We start from the raw sequence: 19,853 nt of genomic DNA, 5'->3' as shown, positions 1-19,853 counted from the left end.
GTTCTCTCGCCAGAGTGCGCTGTTCTATTTTAATTCTTACGCTAATACCTCAGGAAATAAGAAGGATAGTGAAAAATATTTCCAACAAAAGTTGTCAGGTTTCGGGGGGATCGATTTACCATGACCTTGAAATTAACCTTGGTCAATTATCAAGGTCATTTTAAGGTCAACCTTGATTTTTTACATGGAAACCCATATTTTTATTACAGTTTCGCATTCTGCAGGGAAAAATACATAACTTTTGTATGAAACATTTTTCTTGAAAAGGCTTTCTATAATAAAAATATGGGTTTCCATTTAAAAAATCAAGGTTGACCTTGAAATGACCTTGGTAAATGACTTCAAGGTCACCATAATTTGACCCCCTCGAAACCTGATAACTTTTGTTCGAAATTTTTATTTTATAAAAGTCGAATTAAAAAACTATGCAGCTTGGTACATTAAAATGGGACACCTTGTATATGAGCAATCTTTTTTAGGTTAGAGAAGGGAGAGCATAGAACCCTTATAGTAACTAGTATTTTACACCTATTTAATTTAAGGGTTGGTAGAATTACATTTAATTTAGGAAAAATTAGTTATTTATTATTTCAATTGTATTTTCTTCATGTGCTCAAATTTCTTAAATGATTTTTAACTTGAAATATGTAAATAATATTATCTAAAGTCCTGCATGAATAAAAACTTTATCAAATAAAGAAAACTTAAAATTCCTTAAGAGGACAAATATTTAAAAAGTGCTCTGATTATGAGCAAGTTTAAAATGATTCAACTTTTTCATTGTCCGATTAAAAAATGAACTTTAAAATTTTTACTTCGCCGATAACTTTTCAACATGTCATTCATAATTAAATTCCATTACCTTCCCGAAATTTATTATCTGCAACTATTTATTTCTGATATAATGTGAGTTTTTCTTTGTTTGAGTAATTTGTAAATTGCGAAAAAATTAATTAAACCAAGGATTGGTTTAACTAAGCCAAAACGATTAGTCAAAAATTTTAATTAAACTGTTTCTGTTTCCTAAGAATTTATAACAGTGATATTTGACATAATTTATTTGGTTTTATTTAGTATGAGATTTGGTTGATCATAAATAATTTCATAAAAACAACCCTTTTTGTCAAAGATTAATACAATTTTTTAGTTTCGCAGGCAGTAGAACATCTTTCACAATAAGGAAATTACCTATGACAGAACGTGAAAAACAGACTTCAAGCATAATATCTGCTGATTCTAAGCACATCCTATATACCGTGTGTTCCAATTTATAGGTGTACATGTTATTAACATAGTAAGTTCAAAGCAGATTAAACTTAAATTGTATCAAATAGATCCTAAGAATACGGAATGGAAGAATGGAAACTATAATTATCTTAAAATTGCAAATTCTAAACCTACTACTGAGCCAATTTTTTAAACATATCAGCTATTTTTTATCTGTAATCTAATAATGCCACTTTATTTTATACCCCTTAAAATGCAAAAATGTCTATTTTTTAAATTTCTATATAAAATTAAAGAACACTAAAATAATTTCATTAATTTCAACAATTTTGTTGTATCGTTTTATGCATTTAATTATTTTTTAATATTAGAAAAAGCACAATTTTCAATCCCACAATATCATTCATTAAAAGATTTATGCTTTTTTTCAATAATTCTTTTATAATTGAAAACAGTTGTAGTCCATTCCAAGAGGTGTAACATGACGTTAATAAATTTCGGATAAAAAAAAGTAATCCGTTTTAAAAATTTGTGTAGTTTTGTATTTTTGAGAAAGATATAACAAGTGTTTTTTCAGGGTCTATTTAATGAAAAGTAATTGCACTCTTTGTTTATTTATTATGTTAATACTTCTACACCTAAAAATCCAAACATCATATACATACAACTAAAATTAAATTTTATGAATGAAATTAATTTAAATAGGGTTCAGATAATTGGTCCCTAGATTATCAAACAAAGATTTTACTTTAAGCCCACCACAACTAACAAAGATGCACACAAATATTTTTTTTAATCTAAGATTAGAATAGAATAATGGGATACTTTCCCTTAATTCCTACACTACGAAAATGTTTACGAGGGAAAAATAACAGGACAAAATTCAACACATGCCCTGTTCTTGTAGTTCAGGCTTCTCCCGATAGACGGCCTTACGTAACCCCTCCTGAGTCAGTCTGCAAAGTGGCGTTGCTTGAGACGTTGTAGTGAGCTCCTGAGGCAGTTTCCGTGTGACGACTATTTCGACCTTTTCGATTTTTTTAAAATGGTTGATGTTCCATAACACCACGATTGTCAAGACAGTTCTCGTCCACTTTTAATTGTTAGTGTTGCGAGAAACAACTACTCCGAGGGCTATATGCCCCTACCGGCAGTGAATTATACTCGCAACACCTAGTGCAACAGCTAGGGTCGTTCGTCAGTTTAATCCACCAGGCACAGACCGGTTTCGGACTTATTAGTCCTCATCAGTGTGTCATAGGTGAGATAATCGACGAACGAACCAGCCGTTTTGCGTCGTATCGTCACGACAAGGAAATACATAGTACGTGGGAGCGTACACTTTCAACTGATCCAATAAGTCACGGCAAGCAGCGACTGGAGCCGCCTTTTCATCAGAAGTCAACAAGCGAGAGACGAATTTTGCTACAATTCTCATTTGCTCATCTTCGTCTTAAATGCATTGCACTGAGCTCCACGAAGGACCAGATAACTCAGCAAGTACATCAATAGTATGCCTTCTATCCTTGTACACAAGCGCGCCAATTTTTTCCACATTTTCATAAGTTCTGGAGGTAGAATGTTGACCCGAGCGTTGAATGTCTTTGATCGACATATCAGCATGTTTGAATCCCAAATACTACTCATACACTTGAGTTCTTTTCAAGACATGTCCTTTATAAGCTGTAGACAGCAAATCAACCACGTCGGAAGCACTTTTACTGAGGTGAAAACCTAATTTCAATGCTGTACGTTGTTCTCGAATATTAACCATTTAAAAATCGAAGAGGTCGAAATTGTCGTCGCAGAAGAACTGTCTCAGGGGCTCGTTACAACCTTCTCAAGTAGCAGACTCACTCAGGAGGGGTTGGTAAACCCCACACATAAAATTATAAATGCTTTCATGTCATAGTTTCATACTTAGAAGTCAAAAGAAAGTATCCCATCAATGTCAAAAATATAACAGAAACGTATTCTTCACTATACATTTTAAGGGCAGTCTTAATAATGGTCACATATCTTATTGACATATATTTTAAACTATCTTTAATGTAATGCCAGCACTACATTAGATTTATTTATCTAATTGTTAAAGTTAAGATTATATATCTGTTAATTACCTACAGTGTTGACATATTGACTATCATGGTGATAATTTTGAATAATATAGTCTCTGTCTTAGTATTAAAAGTTAATTAAATATAATTACAGCAATGTAATATTTGGATTTAGGAGACAGCATCCATGTTAGAAAATTTGAAAAAAAATGTTTATGAATGTATTAAATTACTTTAAAGAAATTATAAGAAGCACATTTTTCAAATAATGTCAGACTCTTATCACTGAAATAAACTGAAAAACAAAACCATTTAATACTTGATATAGTTGGGTTAACTTTACACACTTTACAAACCTTTTTTAAACCGCGAAATATACAGGGTGCCCAGAAAATGGTGGACAATCTTTCAGATTTGTGTAGTTCTCACAAAAATAACGCCACAAGTTTATATAATTTCTTTTATTCGCTCACCTTGTAGAATACGTAACGTTTCAATGTCATTTTACATTATTACGATATTTGTTTTGCAAAAGGAAGAATTATCGTGTTCAGATTTCTATTACTATTCAGACATGTCGGAAATAGTATAGTATCTTTATCATTAAACGTGTTTAACTTGAAAACAGTTTGTCTTATCGTTAACAAAAAAGCATATCTTTTTGACTTAAATCTGTAGGAAAGTTATAAAATGGCGAAAAATATTCAAAAAGTAGGTCTATACATTTTTTGAGTCCGAGGGTGTTTTGCTTTCGCGATCCTAAAGTAGTTATCATTAAATTGAATAGATTAGTAGGGATCGCCGCAAATAACATACCTTTTACCCAAACATTACTCAAATTTAATGAAAAACAAATAAATTGATTTTCAACTCTCAACTTCATGATCTAAGAACTACAGAATGGGGCTGAATAAAAGAAATTTATATAAAATTGTCATGGCCTACCCATATCCAAGAAATTGAACACTATTCCCTGTATATCCTAGATTTCAATATCTTGGCATTAAAAAGGTAAATAATAATACTTTTAAGTACTAAGACAAAGACAGTTCAAAATATGAGTAATAAAAATTCAAATAAGGGATAGCTATCATAGTATATACAGGGTGTTTCAGGATTAAGTCGATATACTTTGAGAACATGTGCCTCACATTTTAAATAAACAAAATATACAGGGTGGATATAAATAAGACCAAAAAATGTAAGGAGCGATTCTCTGATGAAAATTAATAGGGGTCTTTGGTATAAAATTTTTTGAAAAACTTTCACCTGAAAAGTAATGTCCCTCCAAAAATAAAAAAAAATGTGTTTCTTTTTTATCTTCCATGTATATCAAGCTAAAGAAATCAAACTTGGCGAACATTATCTGCCAAAAAAACTACACTTTTTGAAATGATTTCAACCCTGAAGTATTTGTGTAAGGGGTTGAAATAATCAACCATTTGACATTTTTTCTTACAATTTTTTTTCAATAAAATTTTTTCTTTAAAAAAATATGTCTAAAAAGCCTCATTTATTTACCAACTTTTTGATCTCCCGCTTTTTTGAAAAGTTAAGGATTTATGGGAAAAAAATGAATGTATTGCAATGCATTTTTAAAAAGATGAGCTGTTTAACGCGAGTGTATTTTGCCGAAAATGTCATAGGGGTTGTTTATCTCAACCCCTTACAAAAATACTTCAGGGTTGAAAAAATTTAAAAAAGTGTAGTATTTTTGACAGATAATGTTCACCAAATTTGGATTCTTTAGCAATGTTTTTTTTTGAAATTTTTGGACGAGAACTTTTCAGGGTTTTTATAAAAAATTTATACCAAAGAAATTTTCATCAGAGAATCGTCCCTTATATTTTTTCGGTGTTATTTAGACACCCTGTATATAAATATAGGACCAGAAACGCTTCCGTTTCCGATATAGGGTATTAATGATTCCTGAAAAATAATTATATTTCTTATTATCTTGAAAGCGAATAGAGATATTTAAGTAAAATTTGGTGTGACTTATTATGATTAGATAGTTTGCCGCAATTTTTTTTAGTAATAAGTATAACTAGACACAAGTGGAGGAGGTACGATTATGTCATACGATTAGTTCAACAAATATAGTAATACATATCCGTAAAAAAATGTGAACTAGTACCATCTTTGAGCATTCTATTATGGATAAAAATTGTCTTGGGTTTTTCCCATATTTGCTACCATTTCAAAGCAAATTCAGTTTACTTAAATGTTTATAAACGTTGCTATACTTATTTATTTCATACCACTACCTATTCACCCCTATTCAATTAAATTAATCATAAAGTACCACCAAATTTAAGTAATTAAAGTACCTTCAAGATATAAAAAGGTATCATTATTTTTTTGAAATTCTGAACACCCAGTATCTCGAAAACTAAGCATTTCCAACCTCTATGTTTATATGCATATTTTTTTACTTATTTTGACCTGAGGAACATGTCCTCTATGTTTGTCGACATAATTCTGAAACACCCTGTATAATAAATCGCTTGTATAAAAAAAAAATCTGAAATAAATCTAATAAGTCGCTACTAAAATCTTGCGAGTAGGACAATGAAATATCCATATAGAGTACCTATACATAAATGTTATTAATAAAGGAGAAACTTGATAAGGAACCATTCGAGTTATATTGAAGAGATCGATTTTTTTTTTGTACATGTTGAAATAATTTATTATTAAAAAAATATATTTTACTAAAATTATAACTTACGTAACTATAAATGTTTTGTTAAATGACAAAAATACGTATACAAAATAACAAGTTCGTATTATTTTCTGATCAGAGATTCAGAGATGAGATAATAAAAAATCGGGAAAGAATTGTATCGATTGTAACTCATTAAAATTACATTTTTTAAAATTATTTCTCTTAAGAATAGCTCAACATCCTGTGTACGCTAGATATGAAAAAATAAAAAAATATTCATCTATAATGGAATCAACTTAGAACCACATACATGTCTAGTCTATTATGAGCATTATATCGGGGTATTATTAATACCACTGAACAGCAGCAGGTGTGTAAACGTACAATTTGGTGTTACACATCGTTGGAATATGTAGACATAAATTCATGGAATACCAACATTTAGTTGAATATAAAGTTGTATGGTGACTGCATATTAGTGCATATCTAAAATAGTGTAATAGAAAATTATTAATATGGGGTGATTCAAGACAAATGCCTAATAAGGGTTTTTCAGGAAATGATCAAAAACACTAGTACATATTTTTTTAGTTACCGGACAACAGGCTTCAAATGCACATAAATTTACCTCTCACAATAGGTCAAATCTAACAGACAATGTTTAAACAATTTCCATAACCAGTGATGTGGCAACTAGTCGGAATATTGTTAAAGGGGGAATATCCGAGTAGAAAAAAAAGCTTTTTCAATTTTTTTCGCTCATCTTTACGAATATTGTGTGTACATATTGAAATTCCAATAATCATGTAAGTTATTGGCAATTTACCAGAATGCATCAAGGTAGCAGGAAACACTGATCAACACTACGAGATTGAAGACACGGATCGCAAAGTAACCCATGAAGAAGGCAGTCACGGATCGCTGCAGAAGATGCTGCCAGTACTGCAGAGGCCTACTCTATGCTCCAGAAATTACACATTAACGGTAAAGTAAAAAAAAACTTTTCTCAGTGTGATATTATACAGGGTTAGTCAAAACTATGGAAATCCCCACAAATCTCAAGGGGAAAGCATTTTTGTGATAAATGGTGTGGACAAAATCGAGCCAGGAAATGGAAAGAGCATAAAATTCTGCATCCGAATATGACATTGACCGTGACCTCAAGATCAATGGTCAAGGTCAGTTCAAGGTCAAACGTTGATTTTCACTGTATTTTTTTAATTTTTAACTACGGAATTAGGAGTAACAGTCTTTCGAGTAGACACCTGATTGTACTCCTTAGTGACCTTGATCTTGAGGTCAAGGTCAAAAGAACATGTTCAGGTCAATAGTCAAAGTCAGGTAGAGGTCAAATGATTTTTTTGGCTGTCATTTTTTATTTTCGACGATGGAATAGAAGGGACTCACAATTTTTTAGTGACACCAAGATCAATGTCATTAAGGAGTACCATCAGGTATCTACTCAAAGACTGTCACTCCCTCTGATTCCGTACTTAAAAATAAAATATTACAGTAGAAATCAACATTTGACTTTGAACTGACCTTGGCCATTGACCTTGAGGTCGCGGTTAATAGCATATTCGGAAACCGACTTGATCTTGATATGACCTTGAACCTCGACCTGAAGGTCAAGGTTACCATCGGATGTGCCGTGAATAATGCTGAGACTTTTGTCCTCACCATTTATCCCAAAAATGCTTTCCAGCTAAGATTTTTGGGAGTTTCCTTACTATTGACTTACCCTGTATATTATGTAATTCTTACATATGAATTTTTTTCATAAATCGATTTTTCCAAAAGTTTGGAATATAAAGAATATCATGTATGAGTGTTATCCTGATATTTCAAGAGTTGTAAAAGTTATGGGCGATTTACCGAAAAGGTGACGAGCGACCAAGTTCCCAAGCACGACAATTCTTTGCCAAAAGTCGAATGCGATTGTCTAGAAACATATGAGTACTATACATAAACGGTCCCCAAATTCAGAAAACGATTTGACCAATTGGTTCCAAAATTTGACACAATATTTTCAAACAGGTTTTCTACTTCGAAACATAAGATTTTTTTTCACTTCATTATTTTTTTTTATCAGAATCTAAGGTAAATGAATCCAAATTTCAATTGGCTGCCAATGTGAATTTTTTTTTTTAATCCTACGTTGCTAAAGGCATCATACATTACATTTTCAGAATCATTTTGAAATTTTTGTTATAGATCAACCAACTGTATGTAATTTTGGGAACCTCAGACTGTGAGAGCGAGAATTTTCTACACTGACCATGACAGCAGCACTCCTAGTCAAGGAATATTTAAAATAAAATTTGTCAGCATACCTCAACATGTACACTTTCGAACAAAACAAACCCTGGATAAAATAGAATTTTTGAGATGAGAATTCAAAAAATTCACCTATTTTTTGCTTTCTATTCGGGTGTTCCCCCTTAAACATTGACTATTATCACGAAAGTCAACAAACCAAGCTAGTAGATAATGTTAAAAAAAAAATGTATATGAAAATAATGGTTAATTGTAATATTTTACAGAAAATATTAAGGAATTGAGTCTAGAAAAATATATTAATATCATTAAAATCACGTCGCAATGTCAAATACACCCAAAAACTTTGAATGATTCAGGACTTCAACTATTAAATATTAAACTCATTAAATTTTGATTATCGTAAATGAATATACAGGGTGTCTACAAACTTAGGGGATTTTTTTTTAGGTAGAATAATAAACATATTCAATAATCGAAATTGTTAAAACTTATTGAGAACCTCTGTAATTGTGTCTGACTTACATACTACATAAACTAAACCTACCCTACTTTATGTTTTTGAGGTCGCTGAATCTGGGGTCAGTTTAACGTCATCATGTGAGAATTTTCCATAACCTCAAAAATTAAGCACAAAAACCCCAGAACACAAAAACTATTTAATCCACAATATTCCCATAACCTCATAATCCGATCATCCCCAAAACCCATAAACCCCAAAACCCTATAACCCAATAACCTCATAACCTCCTTTATTGGTTTCGTAAAAATGAGAAAATCAATTTTCAAGATTATGGGGTTATTGGGTTTTGGGGTTTATGGAGTTGAAGGATGATGGAGTTAGGGTGTTTAGGGGTTATAAATTAATGAGATTCGCTACATGTCGAGAAACAGCACATTGACTTAGACCTCCCGGTGTTAGAGACCCAAATCTCTGTTGCTGATCGGGTTTGGAGGTTATCGGGTTATTAGGTTATGGGGGTTTTTGGGTTTATGGGGTTTGGAGATGATTGAATTATGAGATTATGGGGTTAAGATGCTTGGAGATTAAATAGTTTACATGTTATGGAGTTTTTGGGCTTAATTTTTGAGGTTATGGAAAATTATGATGTGATGGGGTTAAACTGACCACGGACTCGGATTCAACAATCCCAAAAACATAAGGTAGGGTAGGTTTGGTTTCTGAAAGCATTTTTTCAATTTTTTTTGTGGAGCTGTATTATTTTTCTAGATTATTAGTTTTGAATCTGTTTTCTTCTTGTAAAGGGACAGTGCGACTGAACCACTGGCCCATCAATAGAGTAATAATGAATTAATGGGGATTGGGGTAACGTATGGAAAGACTGATGAAAACTGGGAGATAACTGAACATCGTTATGTTCAGCAATTTCCAAACAAGCATGCCCAAAACCTGTAAACAGAACCAGTGAAATCAGCGGTTCCAAAACAGTTGTTGTTTATCAGTGTGGTCAACAGGTAAAAAAATATTTGATATGCAACAAAAAATTTTTCAATTGAGTTTTTGCACCTAGATTTACTTACTCTACAAATATCTTTCCCAAGTTTGTAAATACCCTGCATGTTATTGTCTTTACGACAAAAAAATGTGTAATGATGAAAATGTTCTGAATAATTTTAATGTAATCAATAAAATGCCAATTACTTACTATGTCGGCTTCGGGAAAAGGACGCTACCGCTTTTTTCTGTCGGTGGATCATCGTTATCGCTATCGTCTTGCGGTTCTTGAGATTCTGGCAATCGTATGAATGGTAGGTGTTCGCTGCCACTCCACATGGAGTACAAATTAGTATGAAGTCTCATGGCCTCCTACAAAATTAATAGAAATTCGAAACACATTTACAACTTTAAATCAACATTTGTTTTCGTTTTGACAATTTTTACTACGAGGACTGTCCAGAAAACAAGTTCTAATGAATTTAATTAAAGTAAAATATTTTGCTTATATTTCTATGCATTGTCAAAAACTGATTTTTTTAAAATTTGCTGGAAAGGCCCATTTATAAACTGCTTATATTTTAAAAGCCTTACTGGTCCACTGGCTTCGCTTGCCGATCCCCGTTCGGAAGAACTGGTCGTTGAACGGCTGTGAATGGAAAGACAAGAGGAAGAATCAGTCGAGGAGCTGCTTTTCCTGGAAGTAAGAGGAAGCCCGGGTGGAAAGATATCATAGTGTTCCGTCACGGACATGCCACTAGCGTGAGGAACATCGATGGACTGCCAGTTGCCCCTAGAAATACTCCCTTAGATGAACCAGAAATCATTATATTATTCTAAAATCCATGCTAAATCTCTTTGTTTAATACAGGGTGTAAAAGTTTGACTGCTATTACTTCAGCATGAAATAGAGTAATCATAAATGAACAAGAAAGTTGTATATTACAGGGGTGTAAGATTAACAGTTTTCAAAATACATCGAGTATTAATATTGGGGAGTTTGGGGAATAGCTGGTGCATACCATGTGCGCAAGCGGCAGACTTGCCCTATGGAAAAAATGTAAACAACTATCATTGTGAAACATTTAGTAAATTTCAAGACAATTGTTTTCCAGTTTTTAAATGAATAAATAAAATGTATCGATTTTGTAATACGAAAATAGTGTTATGCTTAAATTTTAGCTCGAATTTTAGTAATTATGAATCTCTTAAAACAGGAACTTGACTTTTCATCAAATTATGAATTTGAAAAGTATGCAATTAAAGTACCCACAGATTCACATCATCGAAATAATAATACACATTAAAAATAATTTAGGTACTTACCAAAAAGCAAAATTCAGTAATTTTTAAATGCACAAGTACAATACAAACTACAACATATGCACAACACTGTAGAAGACCTGAGGAATCGCATAAGAGCTTCCTGTGATGTAATAAGGAACACTGACAACATTTTTGAAAGAGTCCTCACTAATATGAGAAGAAGAGCTGAAGCATGTATCCTTGCAGGTGGAGGGCATTTTCAACAGCTGATGTAATTGTTTGTTTTTTTCGTTTCACAAAATTGTTATTTGTTGATCGTCAATCGTAATTATTAATAATATTAGACAATAATGTGTATAAGTTATCTAGTAAAAGAATTATTTCCATAAAATGTGTAAAAAATACTTCATTCCCGTACAGATAATTATTGTCGTTCTTTATATTTTTACTAAAAAACAGTGCAAGATAAGAAAAAAACTCAAGAGATCTTGTTTATTACAAAATAAAGCACCATTTATACAATAATTTTTGTTTTTCAAAAATGCAGTGGCTTATCATTTTTTTCATTCAAAATAATGAGGTTGAAGTTAATTGGGACACCACTGGTTAAAAATGAAAATTCGTTTATTATGCAAAAGACGTGTCTCTGCACCTAGTTTACACATACTAAGTTTTATAAAACTATCTAATTTAGTTTCGGAGTTATTAAAAAAAAACAATTTTACAAACAGATATTCATCACCCTGTATATCAAAAATAAAGCGAAAACGGACCTATGTTTATATAAACTTTTTGTCTTAAAATCACGCACAGATTAACACCCTTCAATATTGACATCCAATTATGAAACACCTTGTATTCTATCGTCTGTTAAAATTAAGGCAGTCAAACTTCTAACACCCTGTATTTTGAGAATTTCCCACCATTTCCTGAACATTCTGTATATACAACCTTTACTGCAACATTGTTCAATACAAATGATGTGCAAAATAAAAAAATTTAAATATCCAATGACCTTGAGAGAGAACAAAGAGGTTATGTAATGTGCTAAGCAACAAGAGTAAAATACGCTATACAGAAAAAAAAAACTTTTAGGTGTCTTCTAGTTCATTGGTTGTTACAATCAAGGCGAGTGCTATCAAATAAAAAATTAAGAAAATGTGGAACGCCCATTATCTTATCTACCCATTTGACAAATGAATACATAAAAAGGAAATAGACATCTGTAGCGATTATTACCTTTGAGATGCCGGTCCAGGATACATTCTCCTGTGCATCCGTTCCTCATGGGTCTCTCCCCAATGAGTTATATATGGATGTCCTGCAGTTTGAGGGATAGAAGACCGAGCCGGTCTACACGATAACAACTGTATGGCCTCAGCTAAACCGTCTCCGCCCGGTAATATTCCAGGTCCAGACGATTGTGTCGGAAGTGGCGGAGGTGGAGGAACTGCTTCTATATAATGAGAATTAGCAAAATAATTTGAAAAAAAAAAAAAGTTTATCCCCTATAATTTTAATACAGAATAACTACGGAATCAGTTTTTTCGAATTCCATGACTTTCCAGCTAAAAATAGTTTGCAAGTGGAATATTTATTAATTCAATTTCTAAGGAAGCTACTTGAAAAACTAATCCTAAGTAAAATGTAGAAATAGTAAGATCTTTGGCTATTTGGACTTGATGGCTACTTTTGAGAGTTGGTCTTTGTCAAGGAAGATGTTAGAACTATAGGAACAGAAGATATTTCTTTGAAAGAATACAATAACAATATTACAAAAAAATATAAATTGGACGTTTCACGTCAGCAGGCACAGTAGGCTGCCCAGAATAAAGTGTCATCAATATTGATGTTCGACGTGTCAAACGCTTCATATTTGAAAACTCTATTGAAAGCCATCTGATGATTTCGAAAAAACATCATGGCGGTTCCAATATGGCGTCCGCAATCATGGAAAATTCTGTTTAATGAATAACATTGATAGATAAGAAACATAAAATACTGTATTGTAGACTGAATCACCATATCTATACATTTTTGGGGTTGCTGATTTCGAATTCAATGTTCGTTAAACCCCATCTGGTCACTGTTCGTCTCTAACCTTAAAAATACTTCAAATCCTTGAAATAATACTTTTCTACGATGAATAATACAGTTTAACCACCACAATTCATGTTTTCAGGATCGCTGTATCCAATTTTGATATCCATAACTTCAACTAGTCAGAGTTCGTACCTAACCTCAAAAAAATAGTACAAATTGCTAATATTACACTTTTCTACAATTAGTAATGAAGTGTAACCAACACATCTTTATATTTTTGGGACCACTGAATTGAATTCCTACATCCGTTTGAAGCCAACTAGTCACTAGTCGTCCCTAACCTCAAAAAATATTCGAAATCACTAAAATAATACTTTTTCTGGTTGAGTTATAAAGTTTATATCACCAAAATCGCTTAAGTAGTCTATTACAAGTAAAGAAATTAAATTACGTTGCCACTGTTTAGCGATCTTGATTAATTATCCAGGTCAAGGTTTTAGTGGGATAAAGATCAATAAGTAAAAGAACACTATATTTTAAACCATTGCCAACGTTTCGGTGTTATTTTACACAATCCTCAGGGCTCTAAAATACAATGTTTTTTAAAATTCGTTAACATATTAAAATAATTGAGAAAACAAATACATTTACAATTCTAAATTATTGTTCCCGTCACAATTACAATAAACCCGAAAAAGAAAAATTCTAGAAAGCTCCAAAATCAATAACTCACCGAAATTTGAAGCGTCATTTGTCTTATAAGTAATGTTTTAGGTACTGTTTAGCAGGATGACAGTTGACAAATATGTTAATTCTAATGTGCATGCTTCTTTTCCTCTTCCTTTTTTTCCCTTTTTTCTTTTATTTTTTATTTTTTACTTTTCAATTCATCACATTTAGAATTGTAAATGTATGTTTGTTTTTTAAATTATTTTAATATGTTAACAAATTTTATAAAAAAAACTTTGTATTTTAGAGCCCTGAAGATCGTGTAAAATAAACATTGCAATGATTTAAAATATCTGCAATGATTTTAAACATTTTTTCTTATTGATCTTTATCCCACTAAAACCTTGGCTTGAAAGAAATTAAAGTTGATTATTATATCCGATTGATTTGTTATTTACAAAAGTTACCCTCAAGCCGTATAGCACTTCTCTAACACTCTCGTGGTAGTTCCAATATGGCGCCTAAAGATACACATAAAAAACACGAAATATTGGATAGCAACACTCAAGCGCTACTATCTTTCAAAAAGTCTCTGGTACGCTGGTAGACAATTGAAATAGTACAATACCGACATTTATGGCCAAATGACACTTTGATTAGGGTTTTGATCAAAGCATTTTAATGAGATCGTTGACTGAACCCATAGTAAATAAATTTCGAAATAGAATTTGCCGATTCGAATAAAGCTTAGGTACATAAGAATTATCCCGTACTTTCAGTACTTTCGATATTTTTAAACTCAACAGGTTAGACAATAATAAGCTTTTTGTGTTTAATCGGACTGAGAAGACAGAAAGTCTGAATTACCTTTTCTTCACTATAAGATTAAAGCAATTTTGGGGTATTTTTAGGTTAGATAGGAATACCAACAAGTTGATGTTATATGGATATCGGAATTGGACTCAGTGATCCCAAAAAAAAAACATATAAACACGGTGGTCAGGCTTTATTATAGTTTTTGAGATTAGGGACGACTATTGGAATATCAGAATTGGACTCAGCAATCGCAAAAACAAACATAAATATATGGCGGTCAGACTTTAAACTATTATAGTATTCGCATTCTACACTAAAATTGAGTGTAACTTTGTTGAAGTTTTCATTTTATTTAGGAATAAACTTTTTCCTTTTCCTAAAAAGGTGTTATGTTTCCATTTGTTTCGCACATTTTAGGTTGGCCATGACAAGTAAGTAACAATCAACATGGCTTAGGTATATGGAAACTTTAACAAAGTTACACTCAATTTTAGAATACGTTAAAAATTGGGGGTTTCCATTTAAAATTTTCGAGTTTTTCACAATATTCGATCATTTTTTTTTGACCACCTTGTATAAAAACTGGAAAATTTTCATGACAAATCCGATAAATTAGGTCTTTCTCTACAAAATGTACAATTCACACAAAAAATAAACCTGCGTTTCCAGGAAAACTAAATTTTGTTGATAATCTGCATCTACCAATTTTTGCCTAAAAATCAAAATATATCGAAAACGGTCAATCCTAAGTACGGAGTGTGTATATGGTTTCAATTTAAAAACAAATGCTCTTTCCAAAAATGCAATACTATACAGGGCGTTCCATTTGAAATAATAAGAAAGTTAGTATGGACTTCTGGTATAAGCGGAAGTACGATGAAATATTTTAGCTTGGTAGGCCCCATGGCCTGTATCACACCACCACAATTTCAAAAAAATCCTTAGAGCGGATTCCTAGATATCCATCGATTGAGTTCGTGGAGAGACTTATACACCAGTGACATTTTTCTATACTTTTTTTATTACAAAACTTGTTGACACTTCCCGATTTTACGATTTTCTAAATTTCTAGCAACCCCATAAATATGTTGACTAAAACAATTTTTCAATCTACATTCCTTACCTGGAGTGGTACTTCTGCTTCTCTCTTGAGAGTTACCTGGGGGAACAATCAACTTAGATGGCAAGTATCTTTGTTGCCACGGTCCCCCCTCGTTCCAAGCCGTATCCCACGGCATCGACCACCTACGCATAAGACCCTCCCCGCTGTCCCCTGCTGCTTCCACCGCAGCCGCCTCCGACCATCGTCTTTGGCAGTTCAGTGGAAATAAGGGAAAATGTAAAGGTGACCTAGAACCACGTCCAGGAAAAGGAGACTTCATAGTGTGTAATTGGCCAGGAGTCGGAAAAGGTCCTAAAATAACAATGAAAAATAGCCGTTAGTTAATAATAGTTAGGCATTATAATAACTGCCATATAGTTACTACGCAGACACATTATACATATACAGTGTAGGAAAGTACCGATGGTCTATCAGAAGTTACGTGAGAGCGATAAAGTAAGCCATAGAAATCCATGTGATAGACAAGGATGGCTATAATGAAGGCGTCTAATAGTCAACGCCCATTTCGCCCTTCCACAAATAAGAAGTGGATCTTATCTACTTTCCTACCCTGTACACAGTGTCCAAGATATATTCAAAATTCAAATTCAGTCATTCCTAGGACATGGAACTATGGTTCATCTGAAAGATCGTTAAATTTTAAGTAATTTTTGTAATATAAAGTTTTTCCCAATATTTACTTGTTTTCGAGACATGTCGACTTCAATATGCAATGTATGATGTAACAGGAAAATCTATTATTTTATTAAAATCACACTGAGACAAAATATTCTTTTAAAATATTGTTATAATGGCTTTATTCACACTACATACTAACTAACAAACAATGAATTTAAAAAAAACGAATGATTTACTACAGAAACAAAAAAAATTGTACAATGGTAAATCTTATAAGGCAGAAACGCACCGTATTTTATCAAATGTTTTAAAAAAATGCAGTTATATCATTTGTTTACAATAAAACATGTATGACAGATGACACATGTTAGTTTTCCAATAATTACAGTTTTATCAGCTTGCGTCTTTCAATTTAACTATACTAGTTACAAAGATTTACCATTGTACATTTTTTTTAATGTAGTTGATCATTTGTTTTTTTATAATTTATTATTTGTCAGTTAGTATGTGGTGTGAATAAAACCATTATAACAGTATTTTAAAAGAATATTTTGTCTCAGTGTGATTTAAATAAAATAAAATATTGGGAAAAACTTTATATTACAAAAATTACTCAAAATTTCACGATCTTTCAGGTGGACCACATTTCCATGTTCTGGGAACCAATAAATTTTTTAGTATCGCCACGTCATCTACAGGGTGTTTCAGTTCAAGTGAATCAAACTTTAACCATAACTAGAACTCAATAAATAATTCAGAATTGCTTTATAAAGCAGGGGTCTAAGTCTCACCATTTTCACTGTACAGGTTAGATTTTAAAATCACATTATTTATGAAATCTTTGTTATGCTTATAATAAATTGATTCAAATTTGGTGTGGTGTTAACATTTATATATGTGCATAATTTACTGCAAAATGTACAAATTTTTGTAGGTCAGTGGCGGAGGAATGTGTAGTAAAGCGGGATTTTCAGTAAAATGACACACTATACCGATTTTCAACAAATATACCTTTTTTATGTAGAATTGTCCACAGAAACTAAAAATGAATCCTATATGATTATTAGGTCATACTGCCCTTTCCTACGCCACTGACCTACAAAAATTTGTAAATTTTACAGTAAATTATGCACAAGTGTAAATGTTAACACCACACCAAATTTGAATGGATTCGTTATAAGCATAGCAAATATTTCATAAATATGATTTTAAAACCGACCAATACGGCCCTGTACAGTAAAAACGGTGAGACTTAGACCCTTGCCTTATAAGGCAATTCTGAATTATTTCTCAAGTTCTACTTGTGGTTAAAGTTTGATTCAGCCGAACTGAAACACCCTGTATATAGAAAGATTTGAACGAACAGTTCTAACTAAAATTTGAAGCTATTCGAGGGACCTAACAACCTCAGTTTCCGGAACTAAAATAAATTTCTTCATTTCGGATATATTGGCAGCGGGAATGTTAAATGGCACACCCTGTATATACTTGTACCAGTGGCAGAGGTACCAGACATTATTTTTAGTGAAAGCCCCAAATATTCAAGAGTATTGGATATTTTGAAAATTCTACCAAGACTTTTTATTTCTTATATATTTCTATACCTAAGGTAATAACTACAACTACTCGATTTGTTTTTATTTTTTTGCCAAAATACATATACAGAGTGTATCCTAAGTCTATGTCATAAATTAAAGGAGCGATTCCTTGAATAATTTTAGGCCCAAAAGCCTTAATAAACCAAAGCCTAAAGTTACTGGTTTTCAAGATAATTAGAGGGCATTAAAGTTTTTGAAAAATATTTTTATCTCTGAAGTTGTTTGTCGTAAATTGACGAAACTTGGGAAATAATGCAACAAATTAAAGGGAATAATTTGGTATATTTCTATATTAGTCTGTGAACCAGTGGCAGAGATTCACGGGAGCTTTGTCATTAAAACCCTCAGAAAAAATACTCCACTGGAGTTTTAGAAAAATTAACAAACGCGTTTAATTTACTGTTATATTTTTAACAAAAAAAAAGTCTCCTGCATTTTCTTCACAATAAACCATTTTGAAGTTATAATTTTTTTTGTTCATATTTAATTTTATTATCTTTTCTTATTACATTAAAAAATGATATTAATTAAAAAAAAACTGGTTTTGGCTGACGTGTAATTATAATCATCAATAATTTAAATAAATAGTAGGCTGCAAAGTACAAGTTATAGCGCGGATATGTAACAAACCTCTCAAGTTTTCAAGAGTGCCAGGTGCTCGTGCTGCTTCCGAAAAGCCGTGAATAGGACTTTGGCCTCGGTGAACAGCTTCAGAATAAGGCGAGTGTCCTCGAGCTTCGGCCAGAGGACTCTGCTGTCTTGGAGCTTCGCCCTTTGGAGTGTCCAGGCTCTTAGGACTATCTGTGCTCCGATCTGTCGGCAGATGAGGACTGGACCTCTGAGACGACATTTCGTGGGGATACAACTTATTAAAGCATTGTTGCAAAGCTGCTAATGTGCAATCCGAGTTATGAATACCACCAGGGGCAGTATGGCAGGAAGGACACATTGCCATAGAACCAAAATTTTCACATCCAGCTATGGAAAACTGGTAATGGAGATTAATAAAAGTCAAGAGATTCTCTGTAATAATTTGTTGATTGTGTTCTTGTTGCCTCTGAGCATCGCCTTCGGTAAAGGTGTCTCCGATGCTCATATCTTGCATTGCTGCAGCTATGTGGGTCTTTACTGAATTGCTTGCAAAAACTGTAGATTTTGTCAATTCTTCCCAACTTGCCTGGCATTGTAAAGCTAGCGGAATGTTTTGGATTTGAGATAAATTCGTTAGGGACTGTGAGAGGCGCAATCCAGCTGAGCACATGTTATTTAACATCTGAAAATCGAAAAGCTTTACTAATCAGTCAAGCGGTTGATTTTATAGGTTTAGTTTTGTCTAACGGAAAATTTCTCACACTGAGGAAGTAGAATTTTACTTAAATACGTAAACGTAATTAAATATATTAAACATACTTGTAAGTAATAAATCCAACTGTTTAAACAATCCGCTGCAGCTAACTTCAATGCATTTGGGCTAAGAGGTTGCTGAGCTTCTTCAGTAGTCTTTTTATCCCTATTTTCTGGGTCTGTGGACTCTGACATGCCACTAGGGCCAGCCTGTTGCAAGTCTCTATAACATTAAATTAATTAAATTTCTATAGTATACTACATAATTCTAATTACCTGTCCATTTATTTAAATTTAAAATTGTAGTGTTTGTATCGGTCAGCTCCCCATGAGTAATTATATAAAAATAGAAAGACAACGTTAACCGTTAACGTAAAATAAATAAAACAAACGTCAAACCATATTATTGTTTCTGTCAAAAAGTCAAAAGGGTCAAACAGCCCCAGCAACAACGAACAATTCTGAGGAAATGGCGACATCTATTCAAAAGCCATTGCAGTAGAAGTTGGAAACGTCAGATATCTTTTATATTCGAATCCCTTAGTTCCCCAATTTTCCAAAGCTATCCATTCGCCGATACAGGGTGAACCACTTTGGTCTACAGTAAATTGTACCGTATTTTTTACATATACAGGGTGTTATTTAAGTACGTGGTCATACTTCAAGGGGTGATTCTTTGAGTGATTCTAAG

General features: G+C 32.5%; 1 protein-coding gene across 1 annotated transcript; it reads right to left on the bottom strand.

The window, feature by feature from the left end:
• Nucleotides 1-5,129: 5,129 nt before the first annotated feature.
• Nucleotides 5,130-19,544, bottom strand: LOC108906891. The gene is made up of 8 exons (XM_018710330.2): nucleotides 19,439-19,544; nucleotides 19,229-19,385; nucleotides 18,449-19,091; nucleotides 15,603-15,893; nucleotides 12,191-12,407; nucleotides 10,280-10,478; nucleotides 9,897-10,057; nucleotides 5,130-6,438 (listed from the first exon to the last, which is right to left on the bottom strand). Coding segments are annotated over exons 1-8 (1,677 nt in total). The 5' UTR covers nucleotides 19,447-19,544; the 3' UTR covers nucleotides 5,130-6,437.
• Nucleotides 19,545-19,853: the final 309 nt, after the last annotated feature.

Source organism: Anoplophora glabripennis, unplaced genomic scaffold (assembly GCF_000390285.2).
Source record: "Anoplophora glabripennis isolate ALB-LARVAE unplaced genomic scaffold, Agla_2.0 scaffold76, whole genome shotgun sequence".
NCBI classification, from domain to species: Eukaryota; Metazoa; Arthropoda; class Insecta; order Coleoptera; family Cerambycidae; genus Anoplophora; species Anoplophora glabripennis.
Note: the sequence above shows the minus strand (reverse complement) of the source record. Positions and strands in the feature narration are given on the sequence as shown.